Genomic DNA, 18192 nt, shown 5'->3' with positions numbered 1-18192 from the left:
AAACATATTAAACTCGTACTAAAATTTATTCTAATAAAATTTATTTTTATTCTACTAAACGTTAAATAAATTATTGAAAAGAATTTTGTTTCCTCCATTAGAGAAGAATGATAAACTTCCATACTTCTATTATGTTATGGCAATAATTTGGCCTGTTATTTTTTAATGTACATAATAATAATAATAATAATAATAATAATAATAATAATAATAATAATAATAATAATAATAATAATAATAAACAAGTATATCACAGTAAAAAAGAAAGCACGTCACCAAATAATTTATCATCTGAATTATATATGAATCAAATTGATAATATGAGAGCTAACACTACAAAAATCGACAACAAAGTTAGAGACTTACAAAACCTTTCTTAAGATCATAGAAAAAAAAAACGTTTATATTTGTGTGATATACAAAGCAATTATCATATTATTATTATTATTATTATTATTATTATTATTATTATTATTATTATTATTATTATTATTATTATTATTATTATGAGCAAAAAAAGTCCAACGGTATGTTTTAAAGTAAAATTTTTTTTTAATATTTGATTAAATGTTCTTGTATTTAGTACTTTTTTTTTTTTTGCACTTCCTCTTAGTTAAAAATATAATCATTATAATTTTTTAGTTATTATTGCTAGGGGTGTTTACAGATGGGATATGGCTAAAATTTCGATCCAATCCGCACTAAACTCATTAGATCAAATTCGATATTCGCACTTTTTATGCTTGGATCAGATATCAAATATATCCATAAAATAAAAAATATAAAAAAATTTATTTTTATAAAAAAAAGTCAATAATTTTTTTTGTTTACTTTTTTAAACATATTTACTTCTATCTGATTAGAGTGTGGATCCGATTCGATCCAATCCGATCATCTTACAGATCAGATCATATTCTCAAATTACAGATCAGATACGGATAAATACGGTGGATTTATATGGATATGATCTAATCTATGAACACCCCTAACTATTACTATAGGTTCATTATTGCAAAAGAATGTTTCTTTTATTATAAACTATTATTAGATTTTAATTACCATTAAAACAACTGAATGGTCAACTTAATTACCATTATTATATCCATAGTTGTAAAAATCGAACTGGATAGGTTGGTTCGACCAGAAAACTAATGAACCGGACTAGAACTGGATTATAGTCCAGTTCAGTTTACTCTTTGGACCGTTTAAAGAATAAAATCGGTGTGAACTGGTAAGAACCGGTGCAAACCGGTCTAACCAAACTGGTCTGCTTGAAAAAAATTTTAAAATGTCTCCACAAGATCTCGAACCAAGAACCTTGGAGCAAAAGTAACCTCTACTTGCCACTTAGCTATTGCACTTCTAAGTACTATATTTGACAAATACTAATTATATAGTATACATAAATATCTAATTTAATTTAATTTTTGTTTTTTCTATTTTTAAAATTAATTATATTTTAATTATATACCATTATTAATATAAATATAAATTTCACTAAAAATTTATTAATTTACTTGATCTATTTTATTGCTAGTATTGTGATTAAGGTTATTTGTTTTGATGTTAGTGTTAAAATCTACTGATATTATAGTTAGATGATAGGCTTTGTGAATTAATTATTTTTTTATTATGTCAAAATAAGATACTATTGTAGTATTAAAATTTTATGATTTTTTTTATATTAGTTATTTTTAGAAGTTGAGACTTGATTCTTCATAAAATGTTAGTGAAGGTATGTATTTCAAATTTTAATTTTAAGTTTTTAACTATTTTATATTTTATATTTACGTGAGACTAGTTTTATCGGTTCAACCAGTGATTTATCAGTTGAACCAATAAACCAGTGAACCAGTAGCTTGATCGGTTCGATCACTGGTTTAGTTCTAACAATTATATTTCAATCTAATTTCAAAAATTTCGATTTACTCAATTTAATAGTTATGACTCACAATTGGTTCCTAATCAAGCAACAACAAATTATGTCTCCCAATTGGTTCCTAATCAGTTCTAACAATTATGTCTCCCAACTTAATAGTTATGACTCACATTGGTTCCTAATCTCATTTTTGTCACTGTCTCACAAAATCGTTAACGACATGCTGAAATGGACTAACGACTGCTACATTATACATTCTAGCGACTATTTGATGTGACAATTGAAATTTTTTTACCTTATTTTTTATTTTTAACTAAACACTTAAAACCCTAATATGAGTCACGGATACCTAAGTTAAAAAATCAAACTAAGTAAATTGAAACTTTAAAAATCAGATTAAAGCTCGAATATAACTTCAAAACAGAACTTTAACTTATGTAGTGCTTAATTTAAATGAAAATCAAATAAATAAAAATTCAACATAATTTTTATCAATGTTTTTAAATTCGAAATTTCTATACCAAAATTAACTAGGATTTTTCTTTAAATTAAAAATTTAATGAAATAGTGACTTTAATTATCTTAACCAATGTCCTAATTAATTGCTTTTATGTCTTAAAAAAACCGTATATGAGAAGAAAATAATTAATTTGTCTACTTTAATAAATAGTTATTTTACTAAAATGAGAAACTATTTTTTTAAAATTTTTAAGAACTAATTAATATTATATATATTTTGTTACACTACATTTAATTATAAAAATTTTATTTATGTCTAATACTTATATTAAAAATAAAATAAAATTAAATTAGTGAATCTTAATCTATAATATAATAATAATATAGTAATTATTTTATATATTGTACGAATATAAATTAATTATTTTTTTTATTTATAAAAATTTTTAAACGCCTGAGCTTGTTATATATATATATATATATATGTGATATATTTTTTATGTAAATAATCTTTTAAAAAAATCTAATAGTTAATCTATTACTTTTTTTGTTTTAGTCCAAATTAAATATTTTTTAGTGTTTTTGGAAAGAAAATCTTTTGAGAAATTTAATAATATGTGATGAGGAACACGGAATAAATTATACAGAAACCAATTAAAACACAATATAAAAACATCTTTAAAAAAAGACGTTTTAGGCATGTTTATCTGAGTGGCTTCCAAAAAAAATATCTATAAAGTCTTTTAAAATGACAAATATAGACACATTAGTTTAAATTAAAACCTTTTCCTCTAACATAAGAGTTAATTTGAAGGTTGTGGATCTACAAATAAAAAACTTTATTAGTATTTTATTTACTTTAACGATTCATTTGTCCGAAGCATAAATTTTTATAAATTTATTTGTCGTTTTACTCTTTTATTAAAAAAATTTAAGAATTAAAGTTTTTAATATTTTATAATTTATATATTAAAAACAAATAAGTTTAAATGTTTATAAAAAATATTATATTTATATAAAAATAAGTATATTAAATTAACTATTATATATTTATGTATAAATATATGTATTATTTTATTTATTTTAATGTGTATATTTTATATAAATAATTGATTTAGTAGTTGATTTCTTATGTATACGTAAAATTGTTGAATATTTCATTTTAAATGATCATAACAATATTGTTAAGAAAATTGTTAGGAAAAAAAAAATGAAGTTATTAATATAGAATTTAGTTAAGTTATCTGGTTTGTGCTTTGGGAGTGTAACTCATTTGGATGTTGTATATGTATATATACTCACAAGTCACAACCACCATTGCTTCCTAAGCAATACAAATACATAACTACGTGAAAAATTATTTTAAGGACTTAATTAAGTTTGTAGTAATAATGCATAAAATGTTGACTTTATGTACCAAATAATAAAATACTTCGGAAGCAAGACATCGATCACAACCTTCAACTTTCTACCTTTATTATTTGTAGTACTATTTTTTAATTAATTCATATCAACGCGTATTCTTCTGCTTTTCTTTCTTTTTTATTTTTTTGGTCCTTTACAATTTAGTATATTATTATATCTATCAAAGAAAGAAAAGAAGAAAAAGGTGTGGAATGAGTCATGAAGTCATAATAGAGTGATTAATACTCTGATTATGATTAGTTTTGTATTTAGTGAGTGGAATATGTAGATAACGACTTCATTTGCATTAGGAGTCACATCATTGTGTGATCACAAATACATGGGAATTTCTTTTTTTTTTTTTGGATATTTCTTGTTATTTTGATTTTTATAATAAAATATGAACCTTCATTTTGATATCACATAAGATTAGATAATCGTATAAAAAATTATTAATAATTTATATTATTAGTACATTTAAATTAAATCTATTAAAATTTAAAATAGAAGAAATAAGCAAAAGTGTATTATAATTTTATTGAAAAAATGGGATTTTGTAATTATATATTGCTATTTTGATTTTTGATACAAACAAATAACAACAACAACAAAATCTTGTCTCACTAGGTGGGATCGGATACATGAATCAAACGATGTCATTGAGCTCTATTATGTATCATATTAATAGAAATACTGTTTACATGTAGATCTCGTTTGACCACCTCATGGATTGTCTTCAAAGGTCTTCCTCTGCCTTTCACCCATTATCCATCTTCCATCTCATCCACCTTTCTGACTAGGTGTTCTGTCGGTCTTTTTCTCACATATCCGAACCACCTGAGACGCAATTCTACCACCTTTTCCACAATAGATGCTACTCCAACTTTCTCTCTCTTATATCTTCATTCCTTATTTTATCCAATCGTGTATAACCACCCATCCATCTCAATATCTTCATCTTTGCCACACTTAGCTTATGTTCGTGCCCCCTTTGACCGCCCAACACTCTGTACCATAAAGCATAGCCGGTCTGATAGCAGTGCGATAAAATTTACCTTTAAGTTTCAAATGCACTTTTTTGTCACATATAAAACCAAATGCACTCCGCCATTTAGACCAACCTGCTTAGAACCTATGATTTACATCCTATTCAATATCTTCATTATCCTGTATGATGCACTCAAGATACTTAAAACTCTTAACTTTTCGTATGATGTTATCTCCAATCTTCACCTTTATATTAGGGTTTTTCCTTCGCATGCCGAACTTATATTCCATATATTCCATCTTACTGCGGCTTATGCGCAGACCATACACTTCTAGAGCTTCTCTCCGTAACTACAACTTCTTATTTAGATCTTCTCTTGACTCTCCCATAAGGACGATATCATTGGCAAAAAGTATGCACCATGATACAGGCTTTTGGATATGCTCTGTGAGTACTTTCAAGACTAATGTGAAAATGTATGGATTTAAGGATGATCCCTGGTGTAATCCTATACTGATAGGAAATTCCTCTGTCACACCACCCTGAGTCTTCACACTAGTTGTAGCCCCATCATATATATGCGATCCTTATTCTCTTATTTTCTAAAACATTCCATAAGACCTCCATTGGCACTTTATCATACGCTTTTTCCAAATCAATAAACATCATATGTAGATCCTTTTTATTACTATGATGATACCTCTCTATAATTCTTTTTAACAGGTATATAGCTTCAGTGGTGGATCTGTCTAGCATAAAACCAAATTGGTTCTCTGTTACTTGTGTCTCTTGTCTCAACCTCCGTTTTATCACTATTTTCCATAATTTCATGGTATGGCTCATGAACTTGATCCCTCTATAGTTTTCGCAACTTTATATATTCCCTTTATTCTTGTAGATAGGTATCAAGGTGTTCTTTCTCCACTCATCTGGCATCTTCTTAGACCTTAAAATCTCATTAAAAAACTTGGTTAACCAACTGACGTCTTTCTCTCTAAAGCCCTTCTAAACTTCAATCGGAATATTATCGGGTCCTACTACCCTACCATTTTTCATCCGCTTTAGAGCCTCTTTTATTTCGAAGTCTCGAATCTTTCGATAATAATCAAAATTTTGATTTTCTTCTCTCATACATAACCCACCAAGACTCAAAAATCCTTGATTTTTGATATGCATTTTTTTTTTTTTTTCTATTTATAAAGGCAGAGATTCTTAATAGATTATTGATCAAGCTAATTTATTTAGCTAAAGGGCATTATTCTACATGTCTGCCAAATGATATTGTTGCATAATAATAGAGCACAACTAAGAGAAAAATTAAAGAATAAGAATGTCATAATAATGGATAAAATAAATTCTCATGACATGATAGCTGGCATATTCTAATTGGCAAGTTGACCATACCCAAATTAAATCATACGAAGAAGGATAGTATCAAATAGTAGCGTGGTATATTAATTATCATCAAGCCATTTGATCAAGGTAGTAATAGTACTTTAATTTGAAGTTTAATTGAGCATAATACAATATTTATTTTATTCCTTAAGAGAATAATATTAAATTATACTACAAAGTTCCTCAGAAGATAAGGGGCTGTTTAATTTGCATCTCAATTTTGGTTGCATACAAAGTTAAGTTGGTTTAGTAGTTAGCTCATTAGTCCATCGTGAAAAGTAAAAAAAAGTTTGTTTTATAATCTCAAACTAAATAGCTTTTCAATAATTTTTTTAAGTAAATTAAAAAACAGAGAATAATGGGAAAATTGGTGTACAATGGAAAATTGATTTTGAATGGTCTTAATAGTTGTGACAATTTAGGTTTAGTTGAGATTTAACACTCTACAATTTAGTTTATTTTTTCATTCTATTAAGAGTAAATTATTGTTTTTATATATAAAAATTAAAAATATTAATAAATTTATCTATAAATAAAATTAATATTTAAATTCATTTGGATACATTTATAATACAGGGATCATCTTTTATTAATATAGAAATAGTTTTGTCATTTATAAGTATTTTGGATTTTTATGGATAAAAATTATAACTTATTCTGCTGTGAGAGGAACCTTTCATGTCTAAATTGATAAATACTCAATCATATGAAGTATTTCTCCATAAACAATGCATGGAAATATAAACTAAATAAAACAATAGCATGTGCAAATCCATCCTCTCCTTTTTTTTTTATTTGTTGAAAATGCAAAATTGTATATCTATCTGTGGCTAAGGTATTGAGAATAATGAATAGTATAGAAGCACAATAATTGGAGTAACTCTAAACTTTAAACTTTCCATTAAAATAAGATAACAATTTCATTCATAGTTTAATACTACTTTGGGTGTGTTATATATAACATATACATTATTAATAAGAGTAATTCAGTGAGCTACACTAAAGTTACAAAGCAAGGTTTGTTTTCAGGCACTAATAGATTGAGGACTGAAATTTAATATTGGGTTTTGTAATTAGATATATTGTAATTAAAATTTTAGTTTCGAGACACAAAATTTTAGTTCCTTTAGTACCTCTAAAAAGTAGGAATATAGGAGACTAAAATTTTTAGAGATAAAGATTAAAGTTTTAATAATATTTTTTTTTAAAATATTCTAATTTAACTTTTCAATTTTTAAATTTATTTTTTAATCTCCATATTTATCTTAAACTAAATATAATACTAAGATAAGCTTTAATCTTTATCTTTTAGTCTCTGTCTCTCAACCTTAAATTTTCAATCTTAATCTCAGTCTTCGTTCCAAACACAACCTAAAAGAGCATGTTTCTTCTTAATTTTTATACAACAGAGTCTTTGCTTATTGATTTCAGGGGCTCATTATTCTCTTTTTGTTCGTTTAATAAAAGTGCTGATCGTCTTTGCCTTTTACCTGTAAAGAATAATGTAATAAATAAACAAATTATTACAAACATCATGAACATATATATAAAAAAGAATTTACATTAATAAAAATTATATTAACTGAATTTAATCTAGCTAGCTATTTCATATCACAAAGAGGTATATAGATAATATATTTGTTGTAAAATCAGATATAGATGGGTAATTATGAAAACATTAATTTTTTTAATTCTATTTTTTTTCTCATCTTTTAAAACACTTACCAAACACAATAATAAACAATAAGGAGATCATAATTAAAAAAAAAAAAGAAAGTGAAGAAAGAAAAGAGAGTGTGACCTGAGATGGCAATGGAGGATCCATTGATTGATTGTTTGTTTGTATTGTCTTGAATGCAGAAATAAGAGTACAAGGCCATACCAAAAATGGCAACAAGAATGCCAATGATGTTTCTAAAAGTGAAAGGGTCCTTTAATATTAAGTAGCCAACTCCAAGAACAAGGCAAGTCTTGAGATGCCCTAGAACTTGATAGGTTACTGGTGATGTTTTTCCAATCACTAGAAATGTGCTGAAGTTTACTGATACAGCTATTATACAAGATAATACTATGAATACCTGAAAAAAAAAGAAATTAATTAGGTCAAATATCCCCAAAAATTTGATTCAACATAAGTTTAATCGAAATTCAATCGGATATAATAAAATAATATATTTTTATATAAAAAAAAATTTCAAAAAAATTTGTTTTTTCAACAGCTCTCTTAATAAAATCCGAACCAATTTAATCAGTTTATCATTTTTTAATGCATTTTTGTAATTAATATTGTTGTTTGAATTGAATTGATTTATGGTTGATTTTGGATTGAATTGACCGGTTCAATCTAATTTTCAGAATCTTATCGAGAATGATTTAAGTAATAGGTGTGAATATTAGTTAGGTGTTAGTAGTATATAATAAAATTTTGAGAAAAGGACAAATAGGTCCCTGACTTTTTGTCCCGCGGATATTTTCGTCCCTGACAATTGAAAAATACTTTTAAATCCCTGACCTTCACAAAACTTAGACGGATCAGTCCCTGGCGGAGACATTTGGACGGATCAGTCCCTGACGGAGGCATTTGGACGGAGGGACTGATCCGTCCAAGTTTTGTGAAGGTCAGGAATTTAAAAGTATTTTTCAATGGTCAGGGACGAAAATGTCTGTATGACAAAAGGTCAGGGACCTATTTGTCCTTTTCTCTAAAATTTTAATTAACATTAACAATAATACATTCAAATTGAATTTTGCATAAGACATAGAGGGATTAAGGGTTGGTATTTGATATTATTAGTTACCAAGAGCATAGGAGTGTAATTGAAGGCAAAGACATTTTTGTTGACAAGCATTTGATCCACAAGAGGGCCTGTTAGAAATAGAATTGCTGCTTGAAATGGAGCAGATTGGTAGAGAAGCTGAGTGGAAGACACATTAAGCTTCTTCTGTATGGTGCTGGTAAGCTGAATTCAAAACTAAGTTAAGAAATAAAAACAATAAGGCTAATTTAATAATTAGGTTTAATTATTCTATTAGTTCCAATAATTTTATTAAATTTTTAATTAAGTTTTTATTTTTTTTTTCTTTTCAATTTAGTTTATACAATGCTTTTAATTTTGTAATTAAATTATTTTTGATGTAAAAATTATTAGAATTAATTGAATATTTCTTTTCAAATTGAATGTATATTTAATTAAGAACTTAATTAGATGTTTGATCACATATTTTTTAGAAGAAATATTCTATTAATTTTAATATTTTTGACATGAAAATGACTTAATTATAAAATTGAAAGCAGTGTATAGATCCAATTTAAAAAACAAAAATATAAAAATCTAATTATAAATTTGATGAAAGTATAAAAACTAAAAGAATAATTAAATCTACTAAATATAATAATCTATTAGTGAATATTTATTAATTAACAAAAGGATACAATTTGGCTAACACATGTTGTTATGATAGCTAGAACTGAAATTATTGTTCCAAGAAAATTGAGCTGAAGGTCTGTGATTGAAGCAATGCCAACTCCCAAAAGTAAAAGGGAGAGAGAGAATTTTATTTTTAGGCTGCACATAATTAGCAAAACAATTTTTAGTTACATAATAATATATAATATATAGTAGACATTGTTCTCTTTCTGTTCAATTTCACTGTTATGTTTCAAACACTTTACACAAATTTGTTACCTGAACTCCTTTTTGAGAAAAACGGTTTCCAGCAATACTGTGAATGGTATAATTGCAAGTTTTGTCATCTGAAAAAAAAAAAAAAAAGAAAAATAGGGTAAATAATATTGTAGTGTCTCATCGTTTTTTTTTTTAATTTGATCCAACAGTTATTGTTATTATTTTTTATTTTTTATTTTTACCACACATTGACTTTAATTATGATTCAAAATTAATTTTTATTCCACATTTTTTTCCTTTCTTGAATACAATGGGCCCATTTTTTGGACCTTGTTAACAACTTTATTGTTTATTATTTTCTCCTTTGGGTCAGCAAAATGTTTGGGTCTAAAAAATTTTTGGGCCTATATATAAGTAAAAGTTAACTACCTTAATATCTTGGGCCTAAAATTCTACTACATGAAGAAATATATATAAAACACCATGACCCAAGTCCAAAAAAGATACCATGACAAAAAAAGGAAGTACATATAAAACATATGTTAATTACTTAATTAAGATAATTAATTAACCTGGTAGAATCCAATGGAATTGAAGCCAAGGCTCAAGTTGAGGAATCCAACGGAGACACCATTTAGAATGCCAAAAAGTATGACTGTCTTCATGTCAATGGGTTTGGCCTCAAAGAATTTAAGTCTTTTAGCAGCATAAAGTGTGCCAAATGTAACAATCATATGCCAACTTGTAAGAGTTGTAGCTGCTCCCAAAAAAAATAATTAGTCAAAAAATCATATTAGAAATAAAATTATTAACATTGCATATATTTTATAGGAAATATTTTAAGTGCATCGGGAGTATTGGTGCTCCAATTATTTTAACCGTTGATCTGAATTATAAAAAATATATATAATATATATTAATTAAAATTAACGGTTAAAACAACTGGTGCACCGATACTTCCCGTTGCACTGAAAATGTTTCCTATTTTATAATACACATCAAATATTTGTGTAAAATAACTTTATACTGACCGTGCATATAAATTAAATATTATTATATGCAGAATAAAATTATATATATTTAGTTACCAAATGGAAAGCCAAGGCTGCTCATCAAAGCTTTGTTGCAAATGACAATGGAGACTGAGGAAGCCACTGAAAGAAAAAGTGCACCAATCACACCTAATTGAAAGCTTGATGATATCTCTCCCATATTTGCTGCAAAAATGATCAAAGGGATAATATTATATATAAATTATGAAGAATATATATCTTGCTAAATCTAAACTAATTCAGGGTGCAAATTAAAGATATTAGTTAATTGTCTAATTTTGAGGAAAAGAAGAAGATAGACTTCTTTTGAAGTGTGTCATTTGGAAAATCTAGAAAAGGGGGAAAAAAAAGGCACATAATTGAAATAATACACCTTGATGAAAAAGGGAAAAAATATTTATTGTTGATATATGTATATTAAGTTATTTTTACGATAATAATAATAATAAAAAAAAACAATTTCAAGTCTCAGGACATCCTCAACTTAAACTTCAACGCATTTAAAAGAAGAAAGAAAAAAAAAAAGGGGGTGGGGTTGTTAAAATAACTCGTCATTTTTTGTAATCAACAAGAAATTAATCAAAACCTACTGCGATTAGTTGTATTCATAAGGAAATAATTAAAAGCTACATGATCCTTCAAGTACTACTTGCAAAGATGTAGCCCGGAAAATAATCACAAAGTACAAATTAAATAAACATTATCCATAATCATATAGAACTAATAATCAATTAAACTTGTTATATATGATGAGATATCAATCATGTCACTTACCTTGTATATCTGAAGAATGTAGATAAATTGATATAATTAATAATTTGCAACAAAGTTGTTCTCAGCAGCAAGAGATAGATACAGAATTTTTTTTATGTTAATGTCTTTGGCTTGTTGTGGAATAATGGCAGCTTCTTCCTCTGCCTTTTATATAAATAAAAAAAAAAAATTGTTTGTTGAGTTTCAATGTTTTTTGGTTTGGTTTTCTGGATTGGGGTGTATGTCTGGTAACTCAATTGCAACTTAATTAACCAAAGTTGACGGTCATTTTGAAACAAAAGAAACAACGCATATATAACAATAATATAATCTTATCTTTTATGATAAATATGGACATCAATATCATTGTCCGGATTACTTTTTCCTTGTTAGTTATTAATTATTATATTTCTTTTGGATAGATCACACTACTCAATTACTTATCTCTCTAGAGATTAAGTTATACAGTTGGGATTTCTTAATTTGCTATTTTTGTACTAATTTACTTAAAGAAAATGTTTACTAATGTCATGTTTATATAGAATAGGCTAATATTATATTTAATAAAATATATAATGGTACTAAGTGTAATATCATAAAAAATTTCAGAAGAAATTAATTTGTGTATATATTTTTATAAGGAAATAATTAAAAAGGTGATATATGTAATGTCCCGTTTTCCTCAACATATATCTTTTAATTAACGCTAAAATTAAAGCAACAAGTAGTAAAACATACATACAAGAGATAAACAGCTGGGAAGTTCATATCAAGAGGGTGTTTTAAAGTCCATTTAGGTATGCACCAACTTCTATATTCACCAATTCATCATTTATATACCAAAGACCTTTGTTTTTTTAATCCCAATAAGTAGCTTTCATAAAATCGTATAGTAATCAAGTCTTGGTTCATAAGGATGAAAGGTGTGGGAAACCAACATTTAGTTTTAGGCCAGTTGTATATATCTGCCTTTTTAAACAAGACTCTCCAACCCAATTTCAATAGAAACTTAAAGCTCATTCATAATTCTCCAAATGAGACTTCCATTTTGGCTCCCCCCCCCCCCCCCCCCTCTCTTCCTTATTGGACTCTATGTACTTCTTTCAAATGCAAATTTTGAAACATTTTGTGAGGTGAATTTTTTACATCAACATTATGCTGATATGATTCTTCAATTTTATTAAAGTGATTTCAGGATCAAATTTGTCATTCATGGGACCTTTATATGCCGTGTTTTGTATGATACTATAATTTACGTAGTGGATTTTGCGGATTTATTATTCGATTTTAAATTGGAGATTGGTTTTAATAATTAAATAATCGGATAAAAAAATGTCAAAATTTAAATATTATAAAAATAAAAAACTTTGTTAATTACACAAATTTGGACGTAAAGTAAAAGATGTAATTATTTTACAAGAGAATACCATTAACCATTTGTAGAGAGGAATATCAAATTCAAAGCTATATAATTATTGGCTAAGAAAAAAAGGTATCTTTGGCGTCTATAATGCTATGTAAGTGTAATGAATCTCGACAAAATGATAATGAAAATGTATAAGTCATGATGCTTGCATTACAGCCTCCAAAAATTACATATCCATATGATCACAGCCTCAGCTAAATGTAGTTCTTCTTACTTATTCACTACTTTTTCAGATAAGGCACATGCAGATCAAGATTATCAAAATTAAAGCCTGCAAACTATTTTTCCAGCAAGATTCCAAAATCGCTGCAGAATTCTGGCAGCATATATTTATAGTTAGAGGTAATAAATAAGCTTGAATATGTTCTTTCCTTTCATATATATCTACACTTGTATGCGCATTGTAAAGATACCTTGCACCCGAAGGAAGGAAGGAAGGAACCAGAACTCAACAAAATATGCCGAGTATATAAATCAATACTCAATGACAGGGAGAAGGAACAGGGCATTGCATATATATGTTGTTTAACCCTTCATATTACGTTTTAGTCCTTTAAGGTATGTTAAATCAGCATTTGTGAGGCGAACTTGGAATTCGGCCCACTCATTTTTGCATCTTGTTTTGACCTGAAATTTACAATGCCAAAGCATAATATAAACTCTATGTTGGGGGAAAATTTTGGAAGAACACTGTGTTAAAGTAATTGAAAGCATATGATTGAACACAAAGAATGATATGAGGGACATCATTTACATGTGAAATACACATACCGCATCATATGGAGCTCTTCCCTCGTCAGTTTCTCCCTGAAAATTTTATTGATATACATATACCTCAGAAGAGTTATTATTTTCAAAATTTTATAGAAAATGACACATAATGAACTGTTATGGTAAGTATAGTATCTTCAAAGGAAAGTTCCAAATATTTTGCAAGTTGGTCATGACTAACCTGGTTCCCAAGGGAAGGAATTCCTTGATGAATAATCCATTGTGAATCAACTACACCAATTTTCTGATGTGCAGGCTGCCAAAACCAAACAAAGATTAAAGTTTTCAGGTTTGCAAGGAACTTAAGATAGCTTTCATGTCCTGATAGAACAAATATGGAGAAGGACCTGCTGACCTCTGCACATCTTCTGAGATTGAAATCCAATCCCCATCCATGCACTAAATCATTCTACAAAACATTTGTGGCAAGTCCATCAAAGCCAATAGAATGTTTGAACATATCAGGAATTCAAGAAAAATCATGTTGAAAATAATAATATACCTGAATCATATACCAGACGCAACGCCATGCTTTCCGAGAAAAGACCGGAGCCATAATTTCCACAAATCTAAAAAGAACAAGAGAAACTCTAGGAAGATGGCACAGCTATCAGTTATAAGTTAAAATAACACTTTGAATCAAGGAGGGAAAGCATACCCAGCACAAGGAGGCAAATGTGCATCACTACAACGGCCTGGCTTCTCTTCTGTTGACCTTTTCACCAATAAATGCATAAAGTTGTCTTAATAATACATGTGAAAGCATGATAATAAAAAGCAATGCAACAGCAAAGAAATACTTGTGAACTTCTGTGTCTTCAGTTCTCTTTGTCATCTCCCATACCAATCCATCATAGGGCTCAAGACCAGGTTGAGATATCTCCAAACCATGTTTTATGACCAATTCAATGTATCTGGTAAACAAGAATTCAGTTAAAAAGACACTGCATTTAATGACAAATATGAGCTGAATAAACAGATAGGCAAGACAATTACTCGTCTGCATTGAAATTTTCCAGTCCAAGATCTTCGTCCCAAATAAAAATATATTCATATGATGCAACAATATCAGGATGCAAAAACCGTTTAGCATACCACCTGCATAATTAACTACGTAAGTTCCAGATTGTAACAACTGGGGGAATATTAACTATTAAGTTCAATACTCCTAATATCATTATCAATACAATATTATTTCCTTTTTTTTTTGCTGACATAAGAAGAAATATTATTAGATGATAAACAGTTAGATGAATTCCTCCAGTTAAATGAAAACATAATGCTTGTTGCCTGCAACAAAGCATAAAAAAACCCTGTAAATTGCCAACCATAAGCCAGTGAGGATTAAAAGAGGGATAGGAGAAAAATGAAAGTTACCATTTTGTTTGTTTCCTTGCACTAACATGGATGACATTCTTTGACCACTCAAAGTGATCCCACTCACTAGTCCGTCCATCATAATGAAATAGCAAAATTGCAAAATCATCAGAAAACTACAGAACAATATGAAAGTCAGCACTCTGATCTGAAGATAACATGGAAGGGACAATAAATTAAAAAAAATTGTGAGTTCATCTTGTAACCTTTTTTACTGCAGCGTCAATATTATCTTTCTGATCATAACCGACCGTGAATGTTACTAAATACCTTGGCCTTTTCTTCAGATCCTGCAAAATTAAAGGGTCATAGACTCATAGTGAGGTTCATGAACAAGACATCTAACTAAGCATGCATAAGAGTTGCATACAGACACATTTGTTTTGTATATCATGTGGAAAGCATATTGAAGAATGAAAGAAACATTGTCGATATGGCAACACATGCAAATGCACAATTTCAACTTTTGATAGTCCAAATTCTGATGAAATTAAAGTTAATAACTAAAATCCATGCACATTTTCAAGTCCTTCCACATTAAGTAACTTTTACATGTCATACCTCACTAGGTTGACCCCATAATCTGCGTAAATGAAAATCAGATTGCGGTGCAATAATTCCCGGGGGCAAAGATTGGGCTCCAATAGGATTTGTTGGAATATATAACTGCAAGATTAACAGTTTTGAATTATACTTGATTATTTTCAACTATGTTGATAACCAGCATTTCAGCAAATTCATATCCAACTGTCTAAAGCACAAGCATGACAATAATTAATTACGTTTGGCAATCTCATTGACCCAAGGGCTTCAATACGCTGGGTTCCAGAATAGTCAGTAATAGCTTGAACATTGTCTACATCAGCAGCATATCTTTCTATTTCTTCTATAGATACACCAAAGGAATGTCGACGGCTTGAAGACATGCTAACCTACAAGTTTAATAAGAAAAAAAGAAAATATTAAAAAAGAATGTTCAATTATGGCTAATTTTTGGAACATTGAGAAATTAATTAGGTGGCAAATATAATACACTCTACAGTATAATACCTTATTCAAACGCAAGGATGGAATTGACATTCCAAGACAAAATCCAAAGGCAGCTGCCATAATTACCTTGATAATAGACCTGGCTCTACCATCATTATTTGACCTTTTATTGCTGCAAAAATAATTAGCTAACTAAAACTCAATCATTTCTGTTAACTGCAACAAAATTAATATTAACAAAGTTTAATATAAACATTTAATCATACACGATCATATATATACTCATTAAAAAAAAATGAGTAGTCGTTTAAAAAAATACATCATATACCTGCGATACATTATTCCAGAAGAATCTAAGAGTCTCCAACACAATCAATCAAATGAAGAGATTTATCACCCGAGAAAGGTTGAAATCCTTGAGCAATCTCTGAAGCAAATATATCATCCTTCAACAACCAAAAGTGTAACCTCTACGTATAAGTCACAAAAAGAATATATGATACGTATAAATTAAAGTTATTATCTCCATATATACGTCTGAATCTCTCAGTTCAAATCATGCGAATATAAACTACGCATGGAACACGTAAAATAGCTTAGCTATCGCTTAGCACAAATTAAACAAAGCAGTTAAAAATTGAAATCGAAACACGTTAAATTGCATTGCATTATATTCCTGATCTGCATTGTAGAACATTATAATATAATTTTAGCGACGAAAAAATATTCATTCGCATTGAACTTTGATGTGACATAATTAACTGAGAATAGATAGGTAGATTAACTTACAGGTTGTTAGAGAAGAAGCGGCGGAGAAAAAAGATCGTGGTGAATGGAGGCATGAAAGATCGATCAGAAGAAGAAGAAGGAATGGAGAGAGAGGTAGGGGTTTAGGTTTGGTGGATCGAATGCAGAGAGCGAAGGGACTCATACGCCATTGTCAACGTAGCTCTGTTTGCTGGCTCAGACTGAAACTGAAACTCTAACTGAATTTGAGCTAGCTTATTTATACAATGACGAAACTACCCTCCATCTTCGATTTGCAATTAGCAGTTTTACTCTTTGGATTTTTCAGTGAGATAAAAATAAATTAAAAAAAATGAAAAAAATATGTGTTAGAAACTTAGAAACATGTATGGCAAAATCAAGTTGATTGAGGGATTTCAGCCGTCCATTTAAGTCAATAAAGATAATTCGAATTTTATCTTAAAATACCATAGTTTATTTTTAATTATAATTTTTTGGAAAAATGCTATTTGCACACCAAAATTAACCACTAAAATCAGTCACCAATGTATTTATGTATAAATATATGTGTAGTTTAATTTATTTTTAATATGTATTTATATTCTAACATGTATTTTATACTGGTGGCTAACTTTAGTAGCTGATTTTAGTGTGCACGTAGTATAACTCAAATTTTTATAAAAAAAATTATACGTGTATTTTCATTGATTTATAAATACTAGAATTTTAAATATAGCTATTTTTATATAAAGTTAATATTTAATAATTAAAAGTTATTGAATAATAATTTAATTAAATATATCAAATCAAATATTTTTAACTATTAATTTCTTATCAAAAATAAAAACTACTACAAATAAGTTTTTACCTTTATACATTGGCTAACTTTATAGTAACTAGAATAAAATTCGCGCATCACGGGCAATAAATTAACGATAGTATATAATAAATATTAAAAATTGTTATATTTTGTAAAATTAAATTAAATATGTGTAAATTAAAGTTAAATTTAAACGATGTTTTATTTAGAATAATTTGTAGTATAAACAATTTGGATGTTGAAATTATACAAAATAACATTTTTATTTGGTGGTTTGATTTTTGTATTTATTTTAGTTGATGGACTTAGTCTTCTTATGTGGCGTTCGTCCTCCTTTTTCTTTATTGGTTGTTGTTGTTAGAGTTATTGTTTTCTTCTTTCTGGATAGGTGCTTGTGAAGGCATGTTCTTTATGAATTGTTGAATTATATGCATTTTCTATTGTGTTGTTTGTTCCATCTTTGCATGTATATTCTTCTTTCAAAGATGTGTCTTGAATTTGTATG

The 18192-nt window shown here is 28.0% G+C and overlaps 1 protein-coding gene and 1 pseudogene across 3 annotated transcripts; both read right to left on the bottom strand.

Moving 5' to 3' along the window:
* Window positions 1-7472: 7472 nt before the first annotated feature.
* On the bottom strand, window positions 7473-11706 carry LOC107632367 (UDP-xylose transporter 1-like; annotated as a pseudogene). The gene is made up of 8 exons (XR_015907512.1): window positions 11578-11706; window positions 10840-10968; window positions 10324-10508; window positions 9812-9879; window positions 9559-9691; window positions 8924-9085; window positions 7927-8203; window positions 7473-7615 (listed from the first exon to the last, which is right to left on the bottom strand). The product of XR_015907512.1 is annotated as a UDP-xylose transporter 1-like (transcript).
* A 1555-nt stretch (window positions 11707-13261) lies between these two features.
* On the bottom strand, window positions 13262-17096 carry LOC107634115 (uncharacterized). Of its 2 annotated transcripts, none has more exons than XM_016337689.3 (15): window positions 16910-17096; window positions 16449-16566; window positions 16181-16292; window positions 15913-16062; window positions 15692-15796; window positions 15337-15420; window positions 15131-15246; window positions 14750-14851; window positions 14554-14667; window positions 14412-14468; window positions 14256-14322; window positions 14109-14162; window positions 13935-14009; window positions 13754-13789; window positions 13262-13609 (listed from the first exon to the last, which is right to left on the bottom strand). In XM_016337689.3, exons 2-15 carry the CDS (start codon window positions 16457-16459, stop codon window positions 13508-13510), a joined length of 1185 nt encoding a protein of 394 aa, XP_016193175.2. In that variant the 5' UTR covers window positions 16460-16566; window positions 16910-17096; the 3' UTR covers window positions 13262-13507. The 2 variants fall into 2 exon arrangements, 1 of the variants encoding a protein (XP_016193175.2); XR_015907328.1 differs by having other exon boundaries at window positions 13583-13609; window positions 14101-14162.
* Between the last annotated feature and the right edge of the window lie 1096 nt (window positions 17097-18192).

Source organism: Arachis ipaensis, chromosome B3 (genome assembly GCF_059453495.1).
Source record: "Arachis ipaensis isolate K30076 ecotype BB chromosome B3, ASM5945349v1, whole genome shotgun sequence".
In the NCBI taxonomy this organism is placed as follows: Eukaryota; Viridiplantae; Streptophyta; class Magnoliopsida; order Fabales; family Fabaceae; genus Arachis; species Arachis ipaensis.
This window is presented reverse-complemented; position numbering and strand designations above follow the sequence as displayed.